Genomic DNA, 22,761 nt, shown 5'->3' on the forward strand with positions numbered 1-22,761 from the left:
GCTAAACGCATCATTTCATTAAACGATCTAAGACTCCCCCAAAACGCAGCATTTTATTATTACAAGAAAACAGAATGAAAATTAACAACCAGCCATGCAACAAAGTGAAGGAAACAATTCATAACATTCCCATGAAGTATGTGGACTAAATTTTGACAAATTAAAATAAAAGATTAATTTTTCAAATTTCATAAAATAGAGGGATGGGATTCATAATTAAACCCAACAATTCCTATACCTCTTCGTAAATTACTCGATTATAATATTACATAAAATAGTAGGCTGATTTGCTACTTTAGTACCTGGGCTTTCGGCTATTTGGCAACTTGCATCTTCGTTATTACCATGTATTTTTCAAACATTTACCTGTGTGATTATGAAACTTGATCTTTGAATCGATGGAAATGAGAAGAAACTAAAGCAATGCGCAAACCAAACCCACAAAAACTTATAAAAGTTTTCAACAATTGGACTTTAGCCATAAAAAATGCTTCTTCTCCTCACCAAGCCTTGGTTCTTTACTCTCAAATGCACCGCCAATCGGTTCCTTTTAATAGTTTCTCAATTCTCTTCACCCTCAAGTCATGTACTCCTTTGCGAAATCCGAGTCTCGTTGCCCACCTCCATTGTCATATCTTGAAGTTAGGGTTCGTTTCCCATGTCTATGTGGCTACTTCTTTGTTGAATGCGTACGTGGTTTCTTGTTTTGACGATGCATGCAAACTGTTCGATGAAATTCCTGAGAGAAACATTGTTACCTGGAACACCATGATAACTGGTTATTCACGGTCTGGGGATGTAAACAAAGCGTATGCCTTTTTTAAGGCAATGACTTTGAGGGATGTTGCTTCTTGGTCTGCCATGATTGCGGCTTTCATGAATAACTGGAAATGGAATTGTGGGTTATCTTGTTTTAGAGAAATGGTAGCAAATGAGAGGTTGAAACCTGATGAAGTGACTGTGGGAGCGGTTCTATCTGGCTGCGCTCACGTGGGTTCTCTTGGATTATTGGCGGGAAGATCGGTCCATGCGTTTATAGCTAAAAATGGGTGGAACTTGACTGTCGAAATCGGCACTGTTTTGGTAGATATGTATGCAAAATGCGGTTTATTGAAGTATGCTTGTATAGTTTTCAATGCAATGCAACAAAGAAATGTAATGACTTGGACGGCATTGATTAGTGGATCTGCACAACATGGCTACAGTGACGAGGCAGTGTCTTTCTTTGAAGCAATGCAAGAGGCGGGAGTGAAGCCTAATGAGATGACTTTTACAGGCATTCTCAATGCATGTGCTCGTAAAGGTTTAGTCAAGGAAGGCCACAAGTATTTCGATATGATCGAACAATATGGTTTGCAGACAAGGATTCACCATTATGGGTGCATGGTTGACTTGTATGGCAAGGCAGGGTTGCTAGAAGAAGCTTATCGGGTTATCGGTACAATGAAAGTTGAACCCAATGTTGTTATATGGAGTTCTTTTTTGTCTGCTTGTAAGGATCATAAGCAATTTCAGATGGCTGACAGAGTGATCAAGCAAGTGATGGAAACGGTAAAGCCAGAGAGTGATGGGGGGGTTTATTCTCTTATATCTGATTTATATGTTTTGAATGAGAAATGGGATGATGCGGAAAGAGTAAGGAAACTAATGGTTAATCAATATGTGAGGAAGACTAGGGGCTCTAGTTTTATTAGAAGTTGAATTCTTGAAAGCAATTTTGTTTCTTCTCAAGATCTATGTCAGTCAGACTCAGAAGTATTGGGTAGGATATGTATTAAAGTTTTTCACATATTTGGAGGGTTTTTGGAGTTTCACAATATGCACGTCCAGGGTATGCATTGGACATGAATATTTGAGCATCTGGTAGACCTTGTTCAGTGCTTGTGCAGCTCATTGCAATCTAAGGCTTGCAGGAACTATCCATCAGTTTATGTACTTTTGTCATCTCATTACTAAGCCAGAATCATGGGATCATTTCAAGTTGACAAAGGGAATCGAAGGCAAGATTTTGAAGCTGCCTTTGCTTAACAATTATTGCGATTGAATATGGGAGTTTTTCAGAAACCTCACAATATACTTGGACTGTTAGTTTCACTAGATTCATTGATTTGACTAAAAATAAAGAGAGATCAAACATGTAAGTCCTTATCATTTCATTCCAGTAACTTTTTTTAAGTAAATTCTTTTTGCTATTAAGGTCTATTTATTTGTCAGTAAAATATTTTTCGGAAAATAATTTCTAGAAAATGATTTACTTTTCTGGAAAATGATTTACTGAAAATATTTTCTGGTATTTAGATGAATCTGTATAAAATATTTTATGTTGTAAAATATTTTATGCTGTTTGGTAGAAATATTTTCTGAAAAATTTGTTATTACATATATTAATAAATTTATATACATATTAATAAATTTTTATATTTTTAAATTATTTTTACATATATTACAATGATTTATTTATAAATAAACAAATCAAATTAAATATATAATAATACTCAATTATTAAATTACAATATTAACCACCATAAATTGAAAATAATTAAAGTCAAATAAATTATTTGTAATTGTGTTAAAAAAAACAAGGATTGAATAATTATAAATTAGATTCCAAACCACAATTAATACTAGAAATTAAATATTATCAAAATGCATACTTAGTAGTAAACCATATAATAACAACAACATTGTCTAAGTGCATAACTAATATTACACCACATAAAAGTATCAATATCTTCAACCTTGGGAAAATTTTTGAAGCCAAATTTTTTTATGCTTCCTACTTTTAACTAAAAATGCTTTAGCCTCGGATTCATGACTCACTAGATAATCAAACACAGAACACAAGAAGTCATCGTCAAATCCTTCTTCCTCCATCGACATCACTTCTTCGTAAAGCTGTGGTGTCTTATCCGCAGTAAATTGTTTCAAAGTATTAGCAATTCTGCCAAGTTGTTCACCCACAAATTTAATTTGTTCATCAACGACACTTTCTTGAATATTTTTTCTTTTACTTTTGGATGTACCAGATTAATATAATTTTCTCTTTCATAATCTCGATTCACACAAGGGTGAGAAGCAACTTCCTTCATAGTTTTTAATTTTTTAATCCAAATAGCCCCAAAAGCTAAAACTGAAGCCGCGACTCCGACAATTGCATTTTGATGTTGATTACAATCCATCTACACAAAATAATGCCACACAAATATTTGATCACTACAAAAAAGATGTAAGATTTTCATAAGATCACATATTAAAAGTTACCATGACTAAAGTGCATACATACATATCAACTAATTATAATTGCATTAATAATTTTTTATTAATGAATGCAAACATACTGGCAAAAACTATTAGTAAATTTTTTAATAATCTGAGATAAAAATAAAAAAAAATTTATCTAAGGTTATTGGAAGAAAAAACAATAATCGGATATTAATGTTCTAAAAAAATTTAAGGAATCACATTATAAGTTATAATTTTCAATATCAAAATCAAATTTTGTTTATGTTTGGCCATGAATAAATAAAAATACTATTTAGTATTTGCTTATAAAATAATCGAGTGACTGACATAGTTATCGAAAAAACAAAATAATGGATTTTCAAATATAAACAAAATAATGGTTTTATATATTTGTAAATGATGCAGTAAAACCCTTATTAAAATTTCAAAGTCTAATAATTCTATGGGAACCTTTAGCAAGTAAAATCCTATATTAAAAATTAAGCATATACAGATTTCAGAAGATCACTCTTCTAAAGAAAGTCAAGTGTTTTATTATAATAAAAGCAAAGCATAAAAGCAACTTTTGAAACCATTTCTAGGCCTCAGCTTCTTAGAAACACATCTTCAGCAAATATATCATATACAAGCTGAGCATAGTAAAGAAAATGCAGAAATTGAAACATAGGAAGCAGCTACAATTCAATTGTCTTTTCATTAACAAGCATTCAACAGCCAAATTAAGTAAACTAAAGGACTTTAATTCCTATAGGAATCAAATTGCCATATCATTTTTACTCGACAAAAATATTCAATGAAAGCCAGAAATAACCAGTTGAAACAATAGCCCTTTAGCCATTAATTCTTTGCACAGAGCTCTACGTATCCAATAAGCTAAATCTAGAAATTCAATATATGTTGAACTGAACAAGAAGGGATTGAAACATAACCTGCCAGTATCAAAGGAAGTTGCAAACCGAGAAATTAAGATAGTTAAATCATAAATGTTTTCACCCTCAAACACAAGCCAAAGAGCCCATTCTGATGAAACAGAGGCATCAATGTTACTTAAGGACCTTCCTTTGTAATCAAACATGCTAGATATCAAATGAACATTCATCACCCCTTTTCTCTAGCATCAAATACTAACAAATTTAACTTCTAACTAGATAAGTAATAAACACAGGGTCCGGAAATTCTTTCTGTTTTGACTACATTGGATGCTGTTAGAACATCAAAAGCATGGATTAAAATCTAAGCTGCGACCAACGACACAGTAAGTGGTAACCAGAGAAGACTGTCGGCACAGATCAGTGAGAGCAAGTTACTATTACCGCGACAGAGGTGACATTCAGCATAACCAGGGGCCAAAATCTTTCAGTTACTATTCCCAACCACCAAATATATGAGCAAGAAACCAAGAACATAAAGGAACTAACCCAGAAACCGATTCACAAAACTATGGACAAGAAATTTAAAAAAAATAAAAAGATCAAAAATTTGCAAAAACCAACACATCTACTACAAAAACTTGCAGAAAAAAGTATATTTTATCAATGAACTAAAATATACAGAAACCCCTAACACATCCGGCTTCAAAAACTTGCAGAAACCAACAGATCCCCTACAAACCAAACTCGAGCAGAAGAAACCCCTAACCTAGAGCTTGCAAGTTTACCTTCGATGAACCAGCAGAGTTGAACCAGCACGCTAACGAGGCAAGCAAAGAGAAGAGGTGAACTAGCAGAGAAGACGAGGCAGAGATGATGAGGCTGTAATCATTAGGGTGAAGAGAGTGAAGAGAGGAGCTGTGGAAAATGTCTTACCACATAGAAATCGGTAAGACATTTTTCGGAAAGAATGAAATGATTTTACCCGTGTTTTGGAAAATGTTTTCCTTAGAAATTCATTTTCCAACAAAACAAACACCATAAAATCTAGAAAACGTTTTCCGGAAAATATTTTCCCCCTATCAAACAGACCGTTGGAAGCATTTCATTGCCTGCAGGCTATGTATGAAGGCCTTCTTTCGGCTTCCTTTGTGTTCTGTAACTTCTATTCAAGTAATATTTTCTTCTTTACTCGATGCTTTGGTTGTTGAACCTCTTTGATCAACATGCTGATTCTAGTGACAGAATTTTTTATTTTTGGGTTATAAAGGATGTCATCTGAGGGATTCATTTAGAGGCTCAAGCAAGCTTGAATTGTCCATATTACTATTAAAAAATAATAATATATTTTTATATTTTTTATTTAGTTTAAGGGTAAATTGCACTAACTGTCCCTAAACTTTGTTTAAATTACATTTCAATCACATAGCTTTCAAAAGTTACATGATCATCACTAACGTTACCAAATTGTTACATTTTTGTCACTCGGCCATTAACTTCTATTAAAAAAGTAACATTGCACTTATTTCAAAGGATTAATAGTTAATTTGGTCCTTAAGCTATAGTTAAAACATCATTTTTGATGTTTTAAAATTTTCTTAACAATGATTGTAAAAAAATAAAAAAATAAAAGTCTATAAAAAGTTTTAAAATTTTCTTAACAATTTTTTAACTATAGCTCAAGGACTAAATTAGTAACCCTTTGAATTAAAGTACAACATGATTTGATAATGTTAATGACTATTATATAATTTTTAAAAGTTAAGTGATTGAAATATAATTTTAAACAAAATTTAAGGACAATTAATATAATTTACCCTTAATTTAAATTATTATTTTTAATATTTTATTTCAAGTCGAGTCGGACTCATCCGATTTTAGAAAAACTTTGTCCACACTTCATCTAAGTCGGGCTGAACGGGTATTCTTGTCCTTTAGACAGGTCTTGTAGAATTGGAACTTGAATGTTAAGCTGTTTCACCCAAGATTCTCTTGTAGATTCCTTAGGATTTGCTAGTTACTGAATCTTTTAATTTGCAATTTAAGTCTTTCATTAAGTTAATGTCGGCATCTCCGATTTCTTGCTTTCATCGCCGGTCCAGCCAGCAAGATTCGTCATCTGTATGTTAATTTATCCCCATAGTCGTGTAGTAAATGGAACATTGCACATATTGTAGCTAAACATTTCTTCTTACAATGAGTGGTGGTATTTTGCTTGCCATATTCTCATGTAGTTTACATCTGTTCATACAATGAGTTGCTTGCTCCCAAGTTCATTCTTCCGGTAAAGGTGATCTCCGATCCGTATATTTTGAAGCTTCTTCTTCCCCTTGGAAGCCATCATTATATCAGTTTGATCAATGTGTTATAATGTTTATATGGTAAAAGCTGTGATGTCCTGTTCCATTAGTGAAGAGCCGATTGGCAGTGAGTTGAGCAAAAACAATAAGTTCAACAGCTCTCGTTTAGAGCATATTCTGCCTTGCTTAACTGGGCAGAGCCAACCATTTCCTGTTCGGAGTTCGTAATGTTATCAGAGTAATTTATAGTCGACTAATCATTTTATTGCAGCTTATCTCTCAATATCCTTTTAGAGCATCTCAAAGTAGATGATGACCGGAACGTAATTGAACTGCAGTATGTTAGTCGATTCCCTTGATGGCTTGCATATCAATTCCATTGAGGCCATTGATAAGCTTTTGTAAAGGCTGTGTAAGGGGTACAGGCAGAGACTACTTGGAGCATTGTATACCTAAAAGATGCTCATATTATAACATTAGAAACACCAAGCTCCGATCGCAACTCCAAGGTTCGTGGAAAACTGCTGCAAACATGAGAAGCCTAAGCTATGTTACTCGGACTCAAGTGGACTCGGAAACGAGTCTTTGTCAACATAAAGAACATTCAATTCCAAAGATAAGAATAGTTTCTACTAAAGACATTCTAGTCATATTCAAATGCAAATACATATCATAAATCGAAAAGCATCAGAAATAATAAGCACTAAAAAGAATCATACTACTTTTTTTCTAGACAATGAAACCAAGCTTTCCTTGTAACGAATGGATCGTCCTCTTAATACTTCCTTTGACCTCTCAATTTGCTTGGTTTTAGTATTATACCAAACAATTCTCCCATACCAATCACTAAGGACAAGAAGCTCACCATTGTTCTCAAAGCTCATCACCGGTCGAAACATTAGTCGATCTTCCAGGACCGGTACTTCGATCGTCAACTGCTTAATCCAAGAATCTGATACACCATATTCCTTCATCACCCATAAATCATAAACATGCATATTTACTTTTTGTTTGATGATCAAGGAAAAGAAATTTTGATATTCTATAATCAGTGCATTCAGAAAGTAATTCTCCTCTTGAAAATCAGGATGATTTGGCAAATTAAGCTCTCGAAATACCTCCTCATCAAATTGAAATGACATGATCATCCTCTTAGATGACTTTAGATTTCGTCCTCCCCAGTGAAAGGCTCTATCGAAATACCCTTTACCTTGGAATGAAGTTGTCAAAACGGACCTTGGATTTACTATTTTTGTACTTCTCCATGAATTCCTATTCCAGCTATAAACTTCAACCCCTAATGAAAATAGACAACAATTGGGGTCTCTAACATTTACTACAGAGTCCAGAAGCTTTACTACTACCACTTTATAATCATTAAATTTAGGACAAAACCCAAAGCCAATACTAAGAACAAAATCATTATAAGCATGATGACATTCCGGAAGCTCCAAAATTTCTCTAGTAGAAGGATTGCAGATATAAATACTCAACCTTTTATCTTCCTTCAAGAAGAAATATAAATTATTACTTAAACAAACTAATCCATTGATAGAACCAATCATGTATCCGGGTGATTCCCCAAATAAAATTTTGATCGACATCGAAACATCGATGCTGCTGCAATTAAGATATTGCTTAATGTACTTATAAGGACGAGATCCATAAAGCAGAAAACCAACACTACTTTTACCGTAATAATCGAGATGCATGGCGATGAAAACAGGATCTTCAATGAAATAACGCCATGATTTCTTAACGCATTTGAATCGAAGTAAACTCTTCACTGACAGTCTTGATAAGATATCTATTTCGATATCGTCCGGAACTTGAAAACTTGGTGCAATCTTCTCCCTTTTCACCATCTTTGTTTGCTAAAAAAGTAGAGGTTTTCTATCAAGGTATTGCCGGCGTAAACAGGTTTTTTTTTTTTTAATATTATATACATATTAAAATTGGACAGTTTCAAGCTAGCCTGTTCCACTAAACACGGGCAGCAACTCAAGAAAACTCCCAAATGAATTACTTTTTATTAAATTCAATCGACTACCAAATAAATTATTTTTTTTTATTTTAAAATGTCAAATAAGCAAATTTAATAAAAAAAATATAATATACTTAACAATTAAACTTAAATTTCAAAATTTCAAAATATAATAATTAAATTTTAAATTTATCATAATTTAATCATTCAAAATTTGTTAGTTCCACTTAAACCTGTTCATGAGTTAGGTTATCCACCCAAGCTCAAACGCCAGTTTGAAATTTGGGAGGATTTGGTAAAAAAACATTAGGCTCGAAAATGAGATTAGACAAAAAAATTAGGCCCAAAGGCCCGTTTTTAAGTTTATAATACTTAATATTATGTTATTTTTATATATTATATAATTTAGAACACATTAAAAAAATAAACATATACAAATATATAATACTACTCTAATTTAAACATTAAAATAATGTTAAGATGACTATATAAAAAATTTCAATAAATAAATATTAAAATAATATAATATAATATAAATATATTTTTTTAAAATAAAAATAATATGGACGGACTTAAAATGAACTTAAATTAGTCTTTTGCAAATATGGATGGATTTAAATAAAATTTTAAACTTAAATTTCAAACCGAGTCGAGCTTGGACAAGTTTAAAGTATGCACCATATTTAGACCCGGCCCATAAGCTCCTCTAGTTCCACTCCGTCGTCTCATTTCCACACTACCCAATTCAAACACGACTCCGTTATCATTATGCATCATCTCCTTGAGTTCCCTCATTCCTTGGGCTCGTCACTTGATACTCGTGTTGCAATTCTCTACAGAGTTTGATTCACTACTTGCTTCATACAACTGAATGTTCTTGCTTGATTCATTTTTTGAAACATACAACTCCCTCCATTTCACCATGTTGGTGCACAAGATGCAATGAGGTTTCAAATGCTGTTCTATGAGATTTAGTAGTAAAATTTTTCTCTAGTTAATGTCCCATAGACGTAGGTTACGTCCAAACATTGTTTTTTTTTTTTTGTTATTCTAATAGTCCATGTTTGCGTGTTTGTGTTACAAAAGGTGTGCCCACTTCACTAACCTCACCACATTACCAGTTCTAGTTTTCACACCTCAACTCTCTCCAACTGATTCACCATTAGCAGCATAGATCCAAAGCTAAAGGCCCTGCATCTTTAAAGGCTCTCCCCCAATCAAGATGAAATCACCCCATAGCCGAGCAGTCTTCTTAAATGTATAGTAAGACCACACGAGAATAGGTAAGCCGTGTAACTCTATTTTGCATTGTCCAAGGTTCAATGGTCGTGAACCATTCCTCAATGACAACCAGCTTAAGCTTTCCATCATCGTCAAACTGGATTTAAAATTACTATCTTCTTAACTTTAATGTCCAAGACTCCTTCCATTTTGATATTCTCTTTTTTAAGTGTTAAAAGTTTCATAATAACATCGAGGTATCCCCACCAAACTTCTCCAATCTTTGTACAACTTCATCGTTGATTTGCTCCTGTTATCACCTTCATATTTCTAATAACATTGTCAACACTCTTTTCTCAATGGGTTCTTCTCCATTCTTATTTTTGTTCACATCACCACTAGACTCACCTTCCTATGAATATTTAATCCATCCTTAGCCTCAATAGCAAGCCTTTTTGTTTCTTACTTGAATGTTCAAACAATGGATGTTACGCATATTTATGCTAAAAAAATCTTATTTAAGTTATATCGTAAACACCAATCATTTGTGTTCACATCATCATTCTTATCTAAAACATAATTTTTATCTATATCCTAAGTATCATCTTATCTTAAAGCTTATCCAAAATTTAGTAGAAGGATAATGGTCACTAAAAAATAATAATAAATCTAATTAAAATAAATAATAGCAACAATATTTTAAATTAAAATAGCATTATCTCAACAATTGTTCTGTTGAATCTTGCCAATGTCAAGTCCTCAAATCATTCTGTCTCGTAATTGCACAACGAGCATTCTGCATAAAAACATCTCTCAAATATCTCTATTATTATTTAAACATTTTACTAAATTGATGTCATAAACAACTCAATTGAAAAAACCTCTAAAAATAATTATTTATATAAAATTATATTATTAAGAGTTTAGTTTATTGTTTTAAAATATTTTTATATAAAATCCCACACATAACCAAACTTGAAAACACCATAGCATTAATCTTTACCATTTGATTTAAAGTTTAATCTAATTTTTATGTAAACCTTTATCAAATATATATTTTACAATGTAAAAACTTTGTTTGAACCAATATGCATGTTGAAAACGTACTTTTGGGACCCCCTACATAATTAATGATTATAAGATGGTATATATCCTCTCATCGTGATTTATCGCCACCGAAGGCTCAGATTCACAGCTTAAGCATGGATTCATGAAATATGATTAAGACAGGTCGTAATATTGGTTCAAAAATGGAGCTTCTCATTAACTAGGACATAACAAAAAACGAACTTTTATCCATAAATTGAACTAAAACAATAGTAAATGTTCTTAAACCATTTCTAATATCTCCACCTCCCTACTAAGAGCAAATGGAACACAACTTATACAAGGTGGCCTCTACCGTAACAACAATCACCATGAATAAATATATATGTTAACAATAACCCTTTATCCTTCCTGACTCACGAGTCAATCAAAACTTGGTTCACTTGGAGAGTGAGTCAACTTCTCAAGCCCCCTTGCCTTGCTTCATAATTGATGCTATTCGATCTCTATTCTCCGAAACTTAATGTTGAAATAAACAAAAGATAAAATTTGCTCCGTTCTGGCTCCTTGCTGTGCTCCTCTCAGTTTTACTTACAACTGCTGGTGCTGGAAAATTGCTAGTAAGAAGAATCAGAACATGGTACAAACAACCTATCCCATCTTAGATTCCATTCATTTTGATGAACAGCTGATGAATTATCATTTCTCTTACCCTGTTTCCTAGTCAGAATCAGCATCAGTATCTGGATCAGCATCAACAATGCCTGGAAATGAGTCCATAGATGAGTCACTATCCAAATGCACCATAGATGAACTACCCTTCTCGGCATTTCGCAAGGTTGATGAAGTTTTTCCAGCAACATGATCAAAACCATCAACTTTATCCACGCAAGAGAACATATCATGATTGGTATCATTTAATCTATCACTAGCAGAAAGAGGCGTCTTAGATTCTATTTCACTACCTTCAGGATTTGTTCCAACTGCAGGACTCATGACGGCTTTTGCAGAAGCTACTCCCTGAGACTTTGGAACTGATTCTTCTAAGTGACAGGGCTGCACCACAATTTCATTTTCCGTTCTCATATGCACATCTGCATTAGCTGCTGCTGGCTCTTGTTCCCTTACCTCTAAAACATTTGTAAATGATGGATCATTTGGTCTTGATGTTTGATCCTTCATATCCTCAACAGGAATGTTTTCATTTTCATTTTGATTTTCATTTTCGTTTTGTAGCCACCTGTCATATAAATCAACATCATGTGACTCAACACCACCTTGTTCTGTTCTACGCATGTCACTGAGAAACGATGTATTTTGCTTCCGACTGCCAGAGTAAATATTTTCTAGGAATCTATTGCTAGCTCCATCAGTAGAATTATGACAAGCAGAGTAGAAATCATCTAGTGGAAGGGCTCTAGGATGTATGAGCACCTCCAGTGCAAACAAAGCATAGGCACAAAATTGGGCGAGCTTCATTCCAGCTTCTTGTTTACCTGGAATAGCCATATAATTACAGTTAAACAAAATGAAGTATGGCACAAAAGTTAACAAGAATCTATATATGCAACAGACTATGGAAATGCCTGCACAATGTTTTTAACTTATTAATTATTTGACTTTACAGGCTAAGCTGGTTTTTTGCCCTGGCCTCAATTTGGAGTGAAGCATAATAAGTACTACAAAAGAGGAGTTCCAAGAGGTCATTTGAGCTGAAAATGAATTTAGTTTATGGTTGAACCCTAAAAGGCATTGTTATATTTAGGTTAATTTCAGCTATTAGACCCTATACTTTGCGTAAGTTGTGGATTTAGTACTTGTACTTTAATTAGGTCATTTTCAATCTCTATACTTTTAGAATTTGAAAATTTTAGTCCTAACTAAATAATAACTATTAAATTCATTAAGTTCTGTTATTTTAAAATTTTGATGTGTCAAACATATTATCACGTGTAATGCTATGTTTGTTTGTTATTTTCACATTATACTCGCAAAAAAAAAAATTTAATAGATTTAACAACTGTCGTTTGCATTAAGACTAAAATTTTGAAATTCATAAAATATAACCACTAAGAATGATCCACTTGGTGAACGTAAACTAAATCTATAACTTTATATATAATATAGGACTAATGACATAATTTAATCAACCAAATTTAACTGCTACCATTGGGTCGGGACTAAAATTTAAAAATTCAAAAAGTACAGGGACTAAAATTGATCAAATTAAAGTATAGGTGCTAAATCCACAATTTACACAAAGCACAGGGTCTAATAGCAGAATTTGACCTTATTTTTATTACCATCTCGAGGAAAAAAATTTGTTCTTATTGTCATTTTACTAAATGTAAAACAATGTTACCATGTAGAAAATAGTTACCTCTACGAAAAAGCTCAAGCCCTTGAGATAAATATGGTGGTCGGGTGCGAGCTGGGGCGAGCAACGATGTCAAGAGTGCACGTAATGATGAGAACTGGAAATCTGCCCATACTGAGGCTGATTCATGAGGCAAGAAAATGTTGCTTTCCAAATTCCCCCATCCCCTTTTACATGAATTTATGGCCGTCTTCATTAAAAGACTATCAATGCTTGATCGCCAACTCTCAGATTTCGAAGCAGCACCCTTTGACAAATAAACATGACAGTATTATATTCATTGAATACTTGACAACCATTATGAACCATAAAACTGCAGACTTCCTGTAAATCATGTAGATATAGTTTCTCTGGAAAACATGATAAAAACATCATCATGTATGTATTTAGGTTGAGTTCAATAGTATTTACTATAAGACCAATCAAGTACAATTATCCAGAAAAAAAAAACGTAGAACAAACATTTTTCTATTAGTTGGACAATAACTATTTGTATACATATATAAAATATGAAAATAAATGTCTTCAAAAATATCTTAATATTTTGGCCAAAAAAAAAAACGAACAAACAATCTAAAACAAACATCACAAGCAAATAGTTTAGCATAATATTATTTTGTTTCATCTAGTTTTGCTTACAATTCAATTTTATCAACTTAGTTTCTATAATCCTTAAAGAATGGAAAAGATATACAAATATATAAGCTGTTTTACTATCTTATACTTCCAATTAGGGGGAAAAAAGGAATTTGGTCCATATTTCATGTTATGTTACTTCTTTCTCTATACAGTAAGCCAATGACAACTTATTCTCTCCATGCATATGTACATATGTATACAAATATATACACAAACACATGTATATATGATATATCAAGCTAGCAAAGTTGTCAAATGGCAAAATTTTCTAGAAATAACATACCACTGTAAGGAGGACTTCCAAAGTGTCAAGTGCAGCCATTTTTACAGTAATTGGAGTCATTTGATGGGTATTGGATTCTCCCACTTTTGGACTAGGTGCATCTCGCTTCTCCTCCAGAGATCCAGTTTCAGCACCATGCTTTCTTTTCCTATTGCTAAGCTGGGGCAAAGCTCCAGTAGCAGGACCTGTGTTTGCAGGGGATGTCTCAATATCTTCACCGCCAAGAGAATTCAGATCATTAGAAGCATTCTCAATGACATCTGGTGCAAGATATATAGCAATCCCTGGTTTAAAAGAAAAAAGGTTGCATATTAGTATTTCAGTCAAAGCTCATCTCCATGACAATAGAAGACCACTATGGTTAAAAATCAATACTTATAGTCCTAAATGATAAAAAGTACCAATCTATTCCTGTGTACCATTAGTATTCTAAAGCACTATTCCTTTAGCAAATTAGATTGTTATATGGAAAAAAGAATTTAAAAAGACATAAATCTCCGACCTTTCAACTTTCACCAAGTTTTATGAACATTTAGCAAATGGAGTCTTAAAAACTCTACATTCATTCATTTATCAAAAGTATTATTAATGCATTTAATGTATAGCCTCAAAGTGTTAAAAACTTTGTTTCAAGATATTTTTCTTTATTTCTTTTCAGAATATAGCCACAAGCCCATAAATAACCACAAGCTACTCCTAGTATCCTATACTGCAAAGCAACAGCAGCAAATACAAAACAACCAACAAATAGCCAAATTAAATTAAAAAGAGAAGAAGAAGAAGACAGCTATTAACAAGGAGAATGATCTGAGCAAAACTGCATCAACATTGAGGAAAAAACCTTTGGTTGCCAGAAAAAAGTACTGCTTTAAGTTGCAAGCAGGACATAATACTCAGTAGTCAGTACCAAATTGGTGGCAATCAGTAGGCCCTATGTAGCTACTGTTAAATATTCTACTATCCAGAAATATCATTTCCAGAAACTTCAGAAAAGTACTTATCCAAAATAATGTTTTATCTCTGCCACGTTGAGACTCAATTCTTCAGACAGATTCTCATTTATTTTCATTCTTAGATTGGACAGTTTGACAAACCTACATGTAAGTTGGCACTAGAACTCAAGGGTATGCTATTGTCCTTTCCCTCCCTTACCCAGTTTCTATTTTGAAGCATTAAAAGCACAGTCTGGAAAGATATCTCATTTGAGCAGAGTAAAAGATCCCAGGCTCCTGGCTGAATTTTCTGAATATGATGGAGGTCTAAAGCTTGACATGTATCAAAAGAATTACTGGAAATGCAAATACATGCATGACTGAAGATACGAACTAGCTGCTAATAACCAAAAAAGAAGGGAAAGAAATAGTAATAGACTGATGTTTAAAAGCATAGGGGGTAAATTTTATAAAGGTTTTCAAAGAATTACTCCTTACCAACACCCATTGACACAAGCAACATCCGTATGATTGAATAGAGCTTTATCCTCAATTCTGGAAGAGAACATCTTTTGAAATATCTTGTAACTACTCTCACAATGTATGCAGAATGTGGTAACAGTTGCCTGAAAACAAAATCAAGATAAAAAAATAAAGCACATATATTTACTCAAAATCGATCATCGAAAAATTACACATGACTGAAATCTATAAGAAATATATTATACAAATACATACGCATAGAAAAGTGAAGAAAATAATCCAAGAATATCTACAAAAATGGAAGTTGGCAAGGAGCAAGCAGATAATTACTTAAAGGAGGGACCATATGTTTTACTAATATTAAGTTCAGAAAAGATCAGTAAGGGTTTAAAGCGAAGCATGTGGTGAATGAGGCTAACATGACTTTTCAAGAGGATAATACCTCTGGTTCTCTTATTCTACTAAGGTGTATTGCTCACAATCTCTTTCAGAATTTAAAGATATTTTGAACCTTAACAGTGTAACATCTTTAAATTGATTAGCATTTAAGTGTTCTTGTGTACACTATATATGCTAAGATATGACCACTTTACTTTGGCATTCTTCATAACTTGTGTGTTTGTAGACATCCAAAAACACCACTGAGAAAGATATAAGCAATTGCATTATGGAATAAGCACTGGTGCATACACAACAAACAAACAGATTGGTAATCACAATAATACAGAAGATAAGAAGGTGAAACATTTTGAATATATAATTGTATTTTAAAACAAACATATTAGGAAACATGCATAGATAGACAAAGACATAAAAAAAAAGGAATTAGCTGTCATTTCAAAGTAGACATACGTCATAGATGCGAGCAAAGGATTGATGTGGTTGGTCTTGACAAGGAAATTGTCCTTTTGTTCCCAATTGATTCATATAGGTTGAAAAGAGAACAACCAACGATTGCACCCAACTTATGACAAAAAGTCTAGCAAAGAATTATGAGTAGAAAAGATAGCCTAAAGAGAAGGGCCGGAGTTTATATCTCAATTGTGCTATTTTCAGTCCCTCTACTGCAATTTTAATGGTTTGATCCCTATAGTTCAGTTAAAAGTCAGATTTAAGAATATTGATAATGATATGCAGTTAATTCAACACTGTGGCCATTTTGTTCATTACGCAACATGTTAGCCTCAAATTTTTCTACAATGCGCAAGAAAAAGCTTTATTTTTAATTAAAGAAATTACTAAACCCTTTATAGAAATTTTCCAGAAAGATAATTATTATTCAATCAAAATAATAAATTATTCTTTTATACTGTTATATTTGCATAGAAAAACATTAATCCACCTCATCATATCAGATTATTACCAAAACACTGCATAACCCAAGTTATAGGCAAATATTAACACCTTAGTTAAATTGGAAGGACTAAATTCATTAGAATTGGAGTGAAGGGACTAAATTGCCAAATTTAGTTAATAGAAGAACAAAACTCAAACTTCGATCAAAGAGAAACATATCAGAAAGAAACATAAAAAGAGCACTCTCCTTTTCGCAGGTACTTTCAGTTAGATATTTAAGCAATCGACGTAAGAGCAGCAGTTTAAGGTTTGTATTTAAAGGGGAAAAAGGTAGAGCCACATATATTCTAGTATAATAAAGATTGCAAACCAGAAAAAAGACAAAAGAAAAAGATCAAATATGCCTACTTTCTTCTAAAGAACTGTAAGAACATTGTAGTAAAACAAGCAGCTCTTTGTACCTGCGCATCCCCTTTATAATTGCAATGAGAAGCTCCAAACTATAAGCATGCAAGACCGGAAGCTCAGAACAAATTAACTCTTGTTGCACAGAAGTCATAAAGGGCAACATGGTGTGTGGCAAAGAACCATCAACTCTCAGCAGCCTCTCAACAAGAGCTAACATCGACCGAACTGGAACAGTAACCTGTTAACCAAAACATATAATGTTGCTGAAAAGCATGATTCTGATGGAGCAGTAGCTTAAAAGAAAGAAAAAAATAAGCCAGAAGAATCTTTGACTCAAACTTATAAAGCCACATTTACATATATTGCATTTTCTATTTCAAAAGTAAAAGAAAAAGCCAATGATAATACCTGAACTGGATATGAACTTGTGAGCATTTTACAGCAGCAAAACATAAGAGTAGAGATAGTTGCTGTAGGCAGTCTCTCAGAACTTGTTCCCTTAAAAGAGGCACCTCCTAAAGGTAATGGCAGATCTTTGCCAGGGGGAACCAATAATCTCCTAGCTTCATCAGATTTAGCTTCTGCAAGTTATTCAAAGTACAGTCATTTACTTATTTATCTTAACAATAAATGGTGATTTATCCATAAAGGAGTTAAATTATAGTATTATACCTTCTTCTACACCTTGAAAGGCTTCATTGAGGTGATCATTAATTGATATCATAAATTTTTGCATCATTAATGACCAGCTATCCTTGTCTCCTTTTGCTTTGGGGAGCAATGCTAAGCAATAACCAAGTTTCTGGAGATTGAACCAGACCAAAAAATAAAATTAAAGCATGTAATGGAATTTACCCATGCTACCTTTTTTTTCACCTTTTCTTTTGTATTCATGCCATAAAACAGGGAAAAGAAACATTTTACCTTCAATGTTTTAGTACTATATTTCCCTGAAAGAATTTTTGAAGCAATAGCAGCTTCAACCTGCAAAAATTATTTTCGACCAGTACATAGTAAATTCGTTAGCAGGACGAATCTAATAATTGTATTAAGGTGTAGTTCAGTTGAAAGAAATCCTTTTATTCCTCTCTGACATCAATATGCAAATAAAACTATAACAGCTGAGGTTTGATTTCTCCTATCATATTGAATCTAATGTATGAAGTATCATATATGCTCCCCATGATTTTATGGAATCTTACGAATCATAGCAAATATGCCCCTGATATATTATTTAAGATTTATCAGACAAACAATTTTTATGTATGAAGTTTAACAATATTGAATCATGTTGTCTACTATACTTCTCTATCACCCAACCTTTCTCACTTCTTCCTCTTTTTCCTTTGGCACATGACTGCAGAGATTGCATGTTATCATATTTGAGCATTTTGCAACCCTATAAAGCACAAGATTAAGCCACGGAACATAAACCAAATCATTAATGTTTTTAATATCCAGCTAAAGAAGCTTCTTATCTGTGGACAGCATGTTTCTTCAGCTTCTATTCTCAACGTATATGAGTTTGTATCTACATAGCACACGAGTTGACATGGGACATGAGTTCATTCCAGACATTGTTAAATAAGATTAACATTTTTTCCAAAAATAGGTCAAACAAATAAAACCTACATATTTCTGTTCATCGCTTTGTTTCTATTACAATTTAATGGCCTAGCAGCTTTTAAAATTCAATCCCATAAAATTTGAACTTATTATAAACTCTTTTTAAAATTGAAAGGAACCAGAAGTTGGCATAGAATTCAAACATAACATGGGGACGCAATACATTCAAGCACCCTAAAAAATATGCCATAACACCAATATCTTCTTTTTCTAACACTTTAACCCCCCACCCCCGAAAAAAACTCCTTCCAGTCCCAGCAACCATAAGCTGCACCTGATATGCATCAAAACACATCCGAACCAAGTCTATAACTGACGTAGATACAACAATGATACGTAGGGAGGGGGGGTAGGAGGAGATATTCATGCTCATAGGTCTTAACATTACCAACAATTATTGAGAGTCAGAAATTTCGTAATGCAAATAAACTTACCTTGTCATAATAGTGATGGATAGAAGCTGGAAAGAAGGCTATAAGGGCATATAATAAATTAGCTGCTCCTTCCTGTCACGACAAAACAAGGACGGTAAACAACACTTCGAAGCAACAAGACAAGCAAATAGAAGAATCATCATTATTTACAACTTAAGTCTGTATCCCTATGATTCCTCCCAAGTCTAAAAATGAATTTCAACTGATGTTGCCTCTATCTAAATGAAACTATAGATGCATGTGAAAGAATAAATGAATGAAAAAAATGCATTTCCATATCTTTCTGAATATGAGCTACTATCCCTTATTATAAGACTTGTTCACACATTATAATAAATATGTTCTAAACATTGTATGTTTTGAAGAAAAAGATAATATTAATTGTAATAAAATCTAATCAAAGAACAAGTACAATGTTTTGAGACATTTCTATCCATACAAGCTTGGAAGGTACAGCAGGAAAAAAAACCTAGAAATACACTACATACCCAAACAGCCTCCACATTATCCTCATTTAAGAGCTTCAAAACCGGTTGGATGAGCTTCCCAGCAAGCAAGTTCCCATCTTTCTTTACCTCTGGAAATCTAGCCAATCTAGATCAGCAAAAAGAGCAGTTCTCCAAGTTACAAAATAGTATGATATATGTCATAGAGAACTTTGAGCTTTAAAATTTGCTGTTTGGAGCAATCTCTGACACAAAACAGAGGCAGCTGAAGCAAAAGTGTTGTCAATATGCAAAAGTAAACAACTTATGCTAATATAAGAGTTAGTTAGAAAAAGCTTTGGAAATTTATGGTGAAACAAAACCATATTAGGAGATCTACGGTTGTTCATAATTATGAAGAAATAGAAAATGGCCGGATCTTATCCAAAATGCATACAAACATCTTGACTAATTCTATGACTACAATACTCATTAAATTTTGACTTTAACCCAACTGTCAACTGTACTAAGCTTCCCTCCATTGAATAAGTAATCACCAAAATTTCTGTCGATATCATATTCAAAGCAACTGCTATCAGCATAAATATTACATGCAAAATATATATAAAACAATGCATTGACAAGCACATGAGTGCATATGCATATGTAAGTACCTGTTCAGGCTATACACGTGTTTGTTGGCAAGAAAAACAAATATCTAACCTCGTCAATAGATCTGCTAGTGAGGTACATGAAGCAATCTTCACAAGTTGAGAGTCTGCTGGAGGCTGTTTAGAACAAAGGATATGACATGTATTGTCAAGTACATCAAAAAAGAATGTAAAGAACTGCATCAAAATATGCCTAGGAGTACACACACACACCAATATACATTATACATTGAAAAGAAATTCGAGCTTTCATAAAATTCAAGGAAAAGTCATGACTGTTAACTACAAGAAAAATATCAAAGTTCCAGTACTTTTTGCAGCATAAGAAACATATATGATTCAATAGCACAAATACTACAAGCTTTATAGCTAACATGCTATCTACTACTCATAAATGACAGAGTTAGAAAATCTAAAATGCAAACCAAATGAAATTGGAAGAACTACTTGATTTTGATCTCTACCCACATCAATATCACGCCACCTACAGCTTTTGTCTCTAACTCTGTATAAACTAAATAGGGCACAGGTACTCACTCACATTAATCTCTTGAATAAATTCATTCAAAACTTTTCAGCCTATACACATACACAATCCTGAAACACAGAATCCCAGTATGTTTAACCTTCAATTACTCTCTCCCTAAAAGCAGTTCAAAGTCAGACATAACACATCTTGTAGATGTTTGCTAAACAGAATCATGTTAAATACGTTCATCTATAACTAACAGATTATTGATGGCTCCTTAAATGTTAAATTCTTTGCAAACTTCTATGTGTTCTTACGCAACCAATGTAAACCAGATTTAGATCTATCCACTGGAAATACAGGATTTGATATGCATTCCCATAAAACTTAATTAACTTCACAGGGTAAAACTGCAATACTTCATGTACAAAAACATGATTCTCAGAATCATACCCAAAAAATATGATACAAAGAACATTTTGGAAACCATACATAAATCATCATGGTTATAAACAATTACAATCTATCATAGTAGTATGTTCACATCATCAGTCCTTAGAAAATAAATTAAAGAAATACAAATAAATAAAAAAATCCCACTTGCACGAAGTTTAAATAAAGTAGATAAACAAGTAGACATAAAAAACAATGTCAACACAATATTTCATATACCTGAATATGTGATAGAAGCTTGTTGAGCCAAATAGAGTAAGAAGACAAAAACCGTTGATTACTGCACTCTTGACAAGTAACCCCAAGCAAACAGATTCCAACCCAACATTTATCTGACTACAAAATTTTACATAAGATGAATAAAATACGATTGGGGGCAACAAAGAAAATTTAGGCAGAGTTACAATTTTATCATTAATAAGAATGAACCAGAATAAAGCCAAATTACACTCTCTCTTTTTTCTTTCATCAATAAAAGAAATCTCAAATTTTAATTCTTCAACTTTCGAAAACAGAAACTACACATTAGTAACAAAAAAACAAAGTAACAGAGTGATGCTTCATAACCCAAAGCTCAGAGCTAGAACATTCTTTTATTTTCAGGGAAAAGAAAATGTGAAATAATCACAGGTCATTCATTTTAAACAGGAAAAAGGAAAACATTTAGAAACTCAAAAGAAAGAATTGAAACATACCATATCGCTAGAGAGCAGCGATAACAAGCAACTGAGCCAATCATCGACGGCTGATTTCCAGGTGTTAATGAGCTTTGGATCGATGGATTGTGAGTCCAATTCCGACAAGAGACAGTGAGTTTGGACGATGGAAACCAGGCTTGGCAGCTCAAAACAGCTGTTGTTGAGATTGAGAGGGTGGTTCTCGGCAGGAAGATATTGTCTAATCAGACTGCGAAGCATCACTGGCTTCAATCCCAGGTCGTACATGTTTTCTAATTGATCGAACCTTGCCATTATTCAAGAAATGGAATTGCTTTTTTTTTTCTTGGTGCTAACCATAAAAATGCAAAATAAGTTGTTTTTTTGTTAATAAGGGTTTAGGGTTTATGTTTGACAGAAGAAGAAAGAAAACCAAAAACCTGCAACTATCTATACAATGACAATTAAGCCCTGCCTTAAACTCTTTTGAAAATTTTTTACTATTAATTATTAAAAACATTTATTAAAATCTTATAAAAGAATATGAAAATAAATGTATTACTTTTATTTAAATATTATATAATATAAATAAATTTTCAACAAAATTTTTAATTTGTTAGTGTCACACATGTAATTTTTAATTAATTTATAAAATATATATTTTTAATTACTATAATTAATATAAATTGATTTTCGTTATTTGAATTATTGAACATAATTAGAGTGTAGTAACTTATTTAACAATTCAAATTATAATAGTAATAATAAATTCCAAATCACAAAACATTTTTACCATATTTAGTGTAGAATATAGTTTTACTTAATATAATTAATAAACATAATTAACTTATATAAATTATTTTTGTCACACCCCAAATCTGACAGATTCAAGATTTGGGCGTGTTTTAATGAAATAATATATTTGATGAAGTGTACTTCACCTGT

At 32.7% G+C, this 22,761-nt stretch overlaps 3 protein-coding genes and 1 long non-coding RNA gene across 8 annotated transcripts; 1 reads left to right on the forward strand and 3 right to left on the reverse strand.

The window, feature by feature from the left end:
- Positions 1-287: 287 nt before the first annotated feature.
- On the forward strand, positions 288-2,222 carry LOC121218599 (pentatricopeptide repeat-containing protein At5g66520). Its single transcript, XM_041096061.1, has one exon. The coding sequence runs from the start codon at positions 424-426 to the stop codon at positions 1,699-1,701; it is 1,278 nt and encodes a 425-aa protein (XP_040951995.1). The 5' UTR covers positions 288-423; the 3' UTR covers positions 1,702-2,222.
- Positions 2,223-2,536: 314 nt separating this feature from the next.
- Positions 2,537-5,423, reverse strand: LOC107939523 (uncharacterized). 2 transcript variants are annotated; one of them, XR_001695135.2, is made up of 2 exons: positions 4,901-5,423; positions 2,537-3,179 (listed from the first exon to the last, which is right to left on the reverse strand). It is a non-coding gene; the product is annotated as an uncharacterized lncRNA (long non-coding RNA). The 2 variants fall into 2 exon arrangements; XR_005915071.1 differs by having other exon boundaries at positions 4,173-5,408.
- An 875-nt stretch (positions 5,424-6,298) lies between these two features.
- Positions 6,299-8,374, reverse strand: LOC121218600 (F-box protein At3g07870). The gene has a single exon (XM_041096062.1). It carries the CDS (start codon positions 8,275-8,277, stop codon positions 7,126-7,128), a length of 1,152 nt encoding a protein of 383 aa, XP_040951996.1. The 5' UTR covers positions 8,278-8,374; the 3' UTR covers positions 6,299-7,125.
- A 2,482-nt stretch (positions 8,375-10,856) lies between these two features.
- Positions 10,857-22,300, reverse strand: LOC107939534 (proline-, glutamic acid- and leucine-rich protein 1). 4 transcript variants are annotated; one of them, XM_041096063.1, is made up of 15 exons: positions 21,856-22,274; positions 21,380-21,496; positions 20,291-20,355; positions 19,631-19,736; positions 19,143-19,214; positions 18,007-18,066; positions 17,755-17,884; positions 17,491-17,663; positions 17,136-17,320; positions 15,394-15,521; positions 13,964-14,247; positions 13,045-13,288; positions 11,630-12,160; positions 11,377-11,542; positions 10,857-11,270 (listed from the first exon to the last, which is right to left on the reverse strand). In XM_041096063.1, exons 1-14 carry the CDS (start codon positions 22,129-22,131, stop codon positions 11,385-11,387), a joined length of 2,529 nt encoding a protein of 842 aa, XP_040951997.1. In that variant the 5' UTR covers positions 22,132-22,274; the 3' UTR covers positions 10,857-11,270; positions 11,377-11,384. The 4 variants fall into 4 exon arrangements, with proteins under 4 accessions (XP_040951997.1, XP_016728364.1, XP_016728363.1 ...); XM_016872875.2 differs by having other exon boundaries at positions 11,377-12,160; XM_016872874.2 differs by having other exon boundaries at positions 10,857-12,160; positions 21,856-22,300.
- Between the last annotated feature and the right edge of the window lie 461 nt (positions 22,301-22,761).

The sequence above is a fragment of the Gossypium hirsutum genome, chromosome D06 (assembly GCF_007990345.1).
Source record: "Gossypium hirsutum isolate 1008001.06 chromosome D06, Gossypium_hirsutum_v2.1, whole genome shotgun sequence".
Taxonomy (NCBI): domain Eukaryota; kingdom Viridiplantae; phylum Streptophyta; class Magnoliopsida; order Malvales; family Malvaceae; genus Gossypium; species Gossypium hirsutum.

What these genes read in the sequence shown, in the direction of transcription:
- LOC107939534 (XM_016872874.2), bottom strand. Translation starts at nt 22,131, where the DNA reads ATGGCAAGGTTCGATCAATTAGAAAACATGTACGACCTGGGATTGAAG. An exon ending in ATAATGTGGAGGCTGTTTGG is followed by an intron (nt 19,215 to 19,630) that starts GTATGTAGTGTA and finishes TTGTCGTGACAG; the next exon opens with GAAGGAGCAGCTAATTTATT. An exon ending in CAAGTTCATATCCAGTTCAG is followed by an intron (nt 17,321 to 17,490) that starts GTATTATCATTG and finishes TTTGGTTAACAG; the next exon opens with GTTACTGTTCCAGTTCGGTC.
- LOC121218600 (XM_041096062.1), bottom strand. Translation starts at nt 8,277, where the DNA reads ATGGTGAAAAGGGAGAAGATTGCACCAAGTTTTCAAGTTCCGGACGAT.
- LOC121218599 (XM_041096061.1), top strand. Translation starts at nt 424, where the DNA reads ATGCGCAAACCAAACCCACAAAAACTTATAAAAGTTTTCAACAATTGG.